The sequence below is a fragment of the Diospyros lotus genome, chromosome 6 (genome assembly GCF_014633365.1).
Source record: "Diospyros lotus cultivar Yz01 chromosome 6, ASM1463336v1, whole genome shotgun sequence".
NCBI classification, from domain to species: Eukaryota; Viridiplantae; Streptophyta; class Magnoliopsida; order Ericales; family Ebenaceae; genus Diospyros; species Diospyros lotus.
Genome location: NC_068343.1, coordinates 14,612,810 through 14,621,852, shown reverse-complemented (window position 1 = coordinate 14,621,852; position 9,043 = coordinate 14,612,810). Strand labels below are relative to the sequence as shown.

The 9,043-nt window shown below is 30.2% G+C and overlaps 1 protein-coding gene across 1 annotated transcript; it reads right to left on the bottom strand.

Moving 5' to 3' along the window:
- Positions 1-271: 271 nt before the first annotated feature.
- On the bottom strand, positions 272-2,242 carry LOC127803087 (nudix hydrolase 18, mitochondrial-like). Its single transcript, XM_052339111.1, has 5 exons — positions 1,787-2,242; positions 1,401-1,518; positions 1,197-1,280; positions 883-1,011; positions 272-754 (listed from the first exon to the last, which is right to left on the bottom strand). Exons 1-5 carry the CDS (start codon positions 1,855-1,857, stop codon positions 602-604), a joined length of 555 nt encoding a protein of 184 aa, XP_052195071.1. The 5' UTR covers positions 1,858-2,242; the 3' UTR covers positions 272-601.
- Positions 2,243-9,043: the final 6,801 nt, after the last annotated feature.

Sequence of the window (9,043 nt, the reverse complement as noted above, 5' to 3'; positions counted from 1 at the left end):
GCCACCCGTTCCCCATGTCCTCCCGCCGCCCATGGCCCCAACTGATAGCAAACACTCAAAAGACAATTCACAACTTGATTGATAACTAACTGCTTTGAAAGCGATTTCATCAATGGCCTCTCCCGTGTAGCTTTTAATGGATGAATAACAATTTTAACAACTCATTCGTCCCAAATCATAATGTTTGATTTCATAAGTCTTGCATTGTGTGCTGGCTATCTATTTAATTTAACGCAATCATCTTCCTTTATTTAAGATTGGGTCGTCAAAATTAAGACATTTCATGATAGAAAATTCTATTATTCAGGATCATTTCTACATGCGAGGAACATTTTAGTTTGAAGCAGGCAGCAGCAAATGGATCACAGACAGCCATCAAAATTAGGAGGAATATTTCAACAACACTGGAAAAGAGGTCTGGATGGTTTTCAAGCAAATGCAATCTCAGCAACCCATTGAACAAGTCTTCTCCATGGCTCTACCCTACTGGCTGACCGGACAGCCGCCGTTCCTCCTCCACTTCTTTCTCCAATCCTAGCTGGCTATCTCCCTCCACTTCTGGCTCTACAATTTTAACTCCAACCCCATGGCAGTGTCCTATTTACAAGTTGGATTGGCATCGCAAGCTTCGAGGACAAGGAAGAGTTACAACTTCTGCCTCTTTGTTCTGCTTTGCCAGCCGCCCTACCAACTCATCCAAGGCTTCCTTCATCCACCAATGCTGGCAAGCCTCTTTTGCCGCTCTCACGCTCATCTGCAACCACCCCATAAAACAATAAATGAATTTCCCAAAGATATAGTGGCGTGTGGATTCTCATTATCAATAGCGAAATGAACGAATAAAAACGCTTTCCAAAAATACAGAAGATTACTATCACATACCCATTTTCTTTGGCGCAAATGTTTCTCTGGCCAAGAATCACGTTCCTTCACAACAAGTAAAGGGAACATGTACCCTTCATAGTAAGAGTCTTGGCTTCTGCTCTTGAAATGCCATTTACCCAACTGCTGCTGCAGAACCACGGTTCCTAGTTAGTTCGCATTCAAGTTGAAGAGGTTAACAGTAGACTTGTAGTCTCAAAATTAGACTACTTATCATATCCATTTGGGAATTGGGGTTTTAGCTTCCCCCTTTGTTAACAATTGAATAGGAAATTTTGCAAAGCAACCGAAATGGGATGGAGAGATCAACCAACCTCGACGATGCCCAACACTCCAGCTTCCTCCTCCGTTTCTCGTTCAGCTGCTTGCTTTATGGATTCGTCAGTTTCCCAACCTCCCTAATCATCATATTGGAAAGTGAATACGGATTAGCAATTCAGATTGATGGATAATTGAATGCACATTGACTAATTCTGTTCCTGAATTAGTAGGAGCAGTAACATGATTGATTTGATTACCTTTGGAAACATCATCCCCTTTTTCCCTTGTTTCTGCGAACTAATCATAAGAACTTCTAATTTCTTTTCCTCCTCCTTGGATGCTTGACCTTTTACTTTGTATCTGTATGGAATACATCTGCAGCAGAATCCCACAATGGCAAAATCTCTATTAGCCGCCAATCGACATGAAAGCTATGAATAATACATAAATTGATTTATGCTTCGTACATTTAGAATCAGTTCAGAAACAATTTTCTCCGAATTCATCTAATTTTAGAAAAGGAACCCTAAATTTTTCAATTACTCGTGCTTCATAGATTCTCCCTATTCGCATTACAGATATATTTGTGAACAAAACACACACACAGAGAGAGAGAGAGAGAGAGAGAGAGAGAGAGTTCAACCCGACGACTTGGCGGTGGCCGTTTCTGTAACGCTGCAAATGCCGGCCGGTGCGAGAAACCAAAGCGACCATAATGAAATTTATGTGAAAGCTAAGAGAAACCCAAATCTCTTCTTCGTTTTGCAGTGGCAACTCTCAAGAGGATGAGAACTCAAGAAGATAAGCTCCGGAACAGAGAAAAGGATGAATAAAGAGCGTAAGCAGGAAGGAAAGATATCGGCGGAAAGGGAAAGGAATCAAACTCTCAAAACGTCACGCAGCAAGTGTTTCATAAGCTTTGTAACTACCAAAAACAGAGAGGACTCGTTCCAACTTAGCCCTTAAACCCTATCTCCGTGTTTCTTCTTGTTGGGGGGGGATATTCGATGATTTGCAAGGGCTGGCGACCTTCTTCCCCCCAATCCCCTCCCCGTTTAAATAGCAAAAATAACGCTCCCATCTCATCTCGCGCAGGTTGGTTCTGGAACATATTTGCGTACACTCGTTCTATGATGGGTGGCCCATATATTTATTTTTAGTGATTCAGATTTAATCATGTCATATAAAAAATTATTATATTTGTGACTTAATTATGCAATAATATCAACGCTACATGAAATATTTTATCCTTGTAAGAGCCTAAGAAGGAACTTTATTATATTTATTTATTAATATATATTCTATTTGTGAGGTCGACCACGCGGGATGATAAAATAACTATATTGTTGAGCGCGGAAATTGACATTTGTGGACGTTTCTAAACCGACAACGTGTTGCTGAGTCATCATCACATGTGGACACTGCACTGCTCCTCGCCTTTCAGATTTTGCGGTTGCAAGCAAACAATCTCCTTTCCTAATTCATTATCGGAACTGAAACGCTACAGAAATTTACTCCGTCTCTTCTTTTCTTTTTCTTTTTTTGTTAATATTTATGCATTAATTAATATATATTATAATATACCAATATTATATTTGAATATTTAAATAATATTTTTGTTTTTAAAGATATTATTTAAACATTCAGATTGTCATATTCTTGTAATAGTTTTTTATTTTTTTTAACAAGATTATTATAACAAAATTATTGTGAGAAGTAAGAGTAAATAAAATTTTAATTCTAAACATAAATCTATAAAATTTAATTAAATTCTAATATATTTACAAATAATAAAAATTTAAAATTTTTTGGTGGGATAATTCCTAGGTCCTAACGTAGATAACATTTTATATTCATTAGTCATGTAATGGGATGGGACGTGGCCCCGCCCGTGTGTTGTTTTCATTTCATTTTTCAACTCCACTGTAAAGCAGGCAGGCAGGCAGGCAAGCGTGATGTGAAATTGGAATTGGGAAGGGAACACTCATCATCACTTCAAATTATTTTTAATAATGACAAAAGTATGCTTTGTAATGAATAGCTTTGATTTGAACGATTGATTGCTTTGTATACTAATCAATTACATATATATTATTAGTAAAACAATTTGTTAAAACGCAACTATTTGGTTAAAATATACTTTTTATATATTATTTTTATCAATAAAATTGTTACAAGTGATTGGACTTTTTTTTAAACTCAAAAGCCATCGAAACTAGTTAGAGTTCATTAACGATTAAACCTGGTTAGTTAAATTTTAACTTAGAAGCAAAATAATTTCATTGTCAAAATTTCTATAAAAAGATCTAACGAAAATGTCTTTATATATATTGTTCATCACCAGCCTAACCACAGAAATTAATAAGTGTCATAATATTATTTTCGTCTAAATAAGTTTTATTTTGAAATTTTAATAAGATTTAGTCATTCGGGCAATAGTCTTTTAGTCATTTCCCATAATTATTAAAGTCAGAGTAAGATTTGTATTTAATAAGATGTAAAAAAATACTTGACATGATGGTACTCAACCAAAAAATAACAATATTTGATTAAAAAAAAATTACAAGGGCTAAATGATATACTGGTCATTATACTTTGGATCAAAGATCAAATTACTCGTTAGATTTTAAAAAAATGGGTTAAATAATATATTGTATTTTCAAACTTAAGATCACATCGACAATTATGGTAAATGTCATCCTAATAGTACTAGTACTATTAGATAGTGTTTTAATTTAATTAACAATGTCAATTGTATTCTTAATCAAATTCTTATTCAATAATTACACTCAAAATTATATTCAAAACATTTATCATAGCGATATAAGATTTAACTTCGGTTTAAAAATATTTGTGACTCTAGGCAAAAGTTATTTTGGTGGCCTTTTAATAATATAAATAAATATTTTATATTATTTAAAATTTACTTTCTTTACTTTTTGAGATAAAAAATCACTAATTAAATATTTGTATTCAAGTTTAAAAGATAAACTTTTTTCAATTGACATTATAACCAAATTACTTAATATTTTTTGTGACATAATTAAACTTAAATAAGATTTTATTGATAGAAATTAAGTATTAGGGCACACACCAAGAGAGAGGTGAATTGGTGATTTTAAAAAATAAATTGACTTTCAATACTTTAAACAATGTAATAGAGGTTTGTAAGAAGCAAGTGAGGAAAAAAAAAAGTGCCAAACGAAAATAAAACAAACACATAAGAATACAAAGATTTATAGTAGTTTTGCTTATTCAAGTCTAGTCAATTAGCTTATCTTCTCACTAAGAATTTCAAACTCAATCTACCAACACCCTCTACTTAAATTAAGTAAGCCTTCTAATTCAAAGACTATGAAAGAATACAACATTTCTATCACTTAGATAGGGACTCAAGCTCTACAAGATTGGAACAAATTAATACAACAATAAAATGAAAGTTCTAAGAGATTGACCTCTTAGTTATAAATTCTCTTAATGAAAATACAAGACTAGAATGAAGATAGATACAAGAGAAGCAAAGCATTTACACTTGAGAGGAGAGAACAAAAGAAATTTAAAGCTCAATAACTTCTTAGACACTTGGTAGTTGAGTATTGAATAATCTTAGAGCTTTGAATCATCCTTCAACCACCTATTTATAGTTGATGGTGAGATGAGACAAAGATTTGACCATTGGTGGTGGTTGAGAGCATTAAATGCATTAAAAAAACGAGCTGTTATGAGAACTTGCAAAACAAATTGTCGACAGATTAAGAAGATAGTCGATAAATGTAAATAAATTTTAAGGATTAGCCGACAGATGCACTTCAATAGATCGATAAATTCAACTAGAGATTTTGCAAGCATTCTGTTAATCAATAGATACACAAGGGTCTGTCGACTAATGCAATGTTAAATCTTAATCAAGATATACTGTTAGTCGACAGATGCATATGGGTTAGTTGACTAATGCAGGCAAATTTTCAGAATATTTAAAACTTACATTCTGTTAGTCGACAATTCTATGAAGTTAGTCGACAGAACAAAAATGTCATTCTGTTAGTTGACATTTGCATGAGATTAGTCAACTAATTTAAAGGAAAATGTTAATTTAGTCGACATAGTTGATTTTTGCTTTTCACTTTGTTTTTCCAATCTCCTTAATACATACCTCTAGGATTTTAATTTCTTCATTTATTACTTTGAAATTGATTTTTGATAGAGAACTAAGAATATGTGAAAAACATACTTGGAATATATTTTCATCATCAAAATCTTAATATCAAGAGTAAAATAACATTTATTAATTTTAACTTTGAAAAACTTTTTTCTATTGAAACTACATTAAAGGTATGTTTGATTGCATTACCTAGAATTTAATTCTAGGTAATATTGCTTAGAAAACAAAAATCACCCCACCCCCTTAGAAAATGAATTTCATGAAAATAAGCTTTAAATGCTTGTACCATACATATTTTTCTATAGAAAAATTAATAGTGTTTGATTGTTTTCTATAGAAAATGTGTAATAATTACATATTTTCCATAGTAAATGTGTGCAATCAAACACACTCTAACAGAAATAGCTAATAGTATTCTATAAATTATCCATGCATTTAAAACAAAATTTGTCTATTTTATAAATTTTAATATCTCAAGTGATTTTTTTATTTCCATAGTTATGATTTTTTTTAAAACTATTAATTCTGAAAATAAATCCAAACTATCAATTCCAGAAAGTATGTCATGTTTTAGAAAGTTTTCAAGATTTAAACAATTTTTCTCCAAGTTATCATTATCAAGCAATTTTAACTTTTTTACATTATAAAGAAAATCAAAGTTATCTTCGTATATTTTAAATTATTCAAACCTATTTTGAAGAGAAGAAATAGCATGATAAACTAAATACTTAAAATAATTAATTCTAAAAGATTATTCAATAAATAATTTCATTTACTCATTTTCGTTTTTATCAAATTGTTTCGTTCTCCTTATTGTTTATTTTTTTATGAAACTTTAGTTTTATATTCATTTGCTCTGCAATCTTTTTAACAAAAATTATAGAAGATTTAAACCCATTTTCTCTATAGCTTTTAAAAAAGGAAATAAGATATTTGAAGTGATCTATTGTAACAACAATGTTTATATCTTTACATTATAAATATTTATTAATCATATTAACAGCAAACAACGTATCATACTAAAGAAATAGCTTCACTTTTAGTTTTAGGATTCTCACTAGTTTCTACTAATTAATATAAAATATCTCTTATTTATGGACCTTGAAATCCGATTGTTTTATCATTTTCAATACAACTTTTTCAACATATTTGTGATAATAATTGAAGTGTCAAATTAGAAACATAATCTTGCAAAAATTTTCATTTTTATATAGAAGAAGAAAATAATAAGTTCATGTTGTGTCACTCCAAAAAATATCATAACATTAACACATAAATTAACTATATCACAAGAAAACTAAATTAAGATTATAATAACTACACGATGTATAAAATGCTTTGGAATTTAAATTTAATAATCTTTTTTCACACCTTATGGTTTATTTTTTATATTAAACTCATTAATTATCATATCCTTATCTTCTCACATTATTTACATCAAGTTTAAGATTTATTTTATTTTACTTGTGAGTACATTAAGAAAACCTTGACGAAATGTATTATTCACTTTTAAAAATTATATAAAGTACACTTTAATTTTTATTGGATGTGTTGAAATATTTATACATCTTAATATAAAAGACATTTGTTCTTGATGACTTATATTTGGGGTATAATTAAGTATAATTAAAAAAATATTTGAATTCTTTAATTTTTTAAATAAAATCATAAAAAAATAGAGTATGAACTCAAATAAAAAAACTATCATGAAATATGATTTTAAAGGGTAAGAGGTTTAATTTTCTTGAGACTAAAGGTGTTCAAAAAAATCGGTGTACCGCGAAAATCGGCCAAACCGAACTAGTCGAATTTTTATTTTTACAGTCGAAAACGATTTGGACGTTGTACAAACCACGTAGTTCGCAATTTGGACAGTTGGCGGTTTGGTTTTAAACCGAACCGCCCAAGAAAATATAAAATGTTGTATGTTGAATTATAAAAAAATGATAAAATGTTCGAGTTCAATGTTGAACAGATTATTTTTTGCTAAATAGGTTATTTTCTAAGGTAACATTTATTAAAATAAGCAAGATAAAGGAGTATCAAGATAAGCCCGAAATGGTTTTCAAACTAAGATATGGAATGATCAAGATAAAGATGAGAAGCATTCCAAAATTTTTATTAAACTATTTGTTAAATTTTTTGGAATGCATTAGAGGACACATAAGTCATTTTTTTCTTATATGTAAGAACTAAGATATGCCTATCTTGAGGGGAATGAGAAATATGCATATATCTTGAAAAATCAAGATAAGAGATCATTAATGATTTTTTCAAAAATGGTAAAATAAGGTTAACAAACATGTTGGAAAGAATAAAAGTCTGGGATGCATCTCATATCTTAACTTTTCTACCTTAATTAACAAACACCTTCTAAACAGGTTAATTGCATTGCTAAACAGGTTAATTTGATTGCATAATTCATAATTTATTGTTAAATAGGTTAATTTGATAGTTTATTTATTTTCTAAACAAGTTAATTGCATAATTTATTGCTAAACAGGTTATTTTTTGCTTTCAATGTTTAAATGTTATGTGTTGAATTATCCTATTTTGTCTTTATTTTCTATTCATATTTAATTTATCTTTGATTGTCTTTATTTATCAATATTTGTGTCTTGATTTACCATTTTTAAATAGCATTTTTAGTGATTTTAAAACTCACTTGTACTAAATTTTAAATCACGGTAAATCGCACCAAACAAGACCACGGTCTGATTTGATCAGAAAACTGCACCAACAATTTGGCATGATGAAAATAGTTCAGACTGATCAAATCGCACCGCACACCCTCTACTTGAGACCCTCTTTTGGGGGCCCTTAAACATAGACCTTAATAGTCTATATCATGAGTTTACCTAATAAAATTATTATGTTATGAGGCAAATGAATTCTCATAGGAAACAAAAGACAAAGTTACTAAATGGGAGCTCTAATAAGGATTCAAAAACACTATATTCATAATTACCCCATAATGTAACCCTAGAATGCAATGATAAATATTTAGAATGTGATTTTAAATGTAATTTTTGAATTAAATTTTGATAAGGAAAATAACAGACATCGTTAATAAAATTAAAACGTTGTTTAACAACATTAAAATAACATCTATTATAATAGTTAAGGAATTACAAATTTAAAAATATATTAAAACATTTAATTTTTTTTAAAGATAATAATCAATTTTACATTTCACCCGAATTTAAATGAATTATAGATTTATTATCTCGTGTATTTAGCCTCATTGTCGCCCTAATTTATGCGTCATTCTCATGCGGTGTCGCTGTCTTGGCCGTTAGATGAATCATCATGATTTTAAAATCGCTACAGGAAATTAGAAGGAAACGGTGCAGTTCAGGCGCCAAATGAGGCTTGCTGACTTGACTTCAGCCAGCCGAGTCACCTCTCACGCCAGTGCTGCCACGTGTATACTCATCCATTTCTCGAAGGAAGAATGATGCCAGAACAGTTCAATGGAGTCGGACGGACCGCCGTCCAAGTAATAGTGAAATTGACAATTCCGGTCTTCCTTTCTTCAAATTATTTAGCATAGTCTTTTCTCAAAGTAGTTAAATAACGATATATTATATCGTGTATTATATTAATATTAATATAAATATAAAAGATATTAATATATAATGTCCCTTTAAATATAAATAAAAATTTTATTTAAAACTAATATTGTGTTTACTTGGTAAATGAGTGGTGTACCTCATCCAACTAAAATAAAAGAACTCC

Bases quoted from the DNA above. Each gene is read 5' to 3' on its own strand.
- LOC127803087 (XM_052339111.1), bottom strand. From the start codon at position 1,857: ATGGTCGCTTTGGTTTCTCGCACCGGCCGGCATTTGCAGCGTTACAGA. The intron at 1,519-1,786 runs GTTGAACTCTCT...ATTCTGCTGCAG, and splicing joins GGCCACCGCCAAGTCGTCGG to ATGTATTCCATACAGATACA. The intron at 755-882 runs GTATGTGATAGT...GGGTGGTTGCAG, and splicing joins ATTTGCGCCAAAGAAAATGG to ATGAGCGTGAGAGCGGCAAA.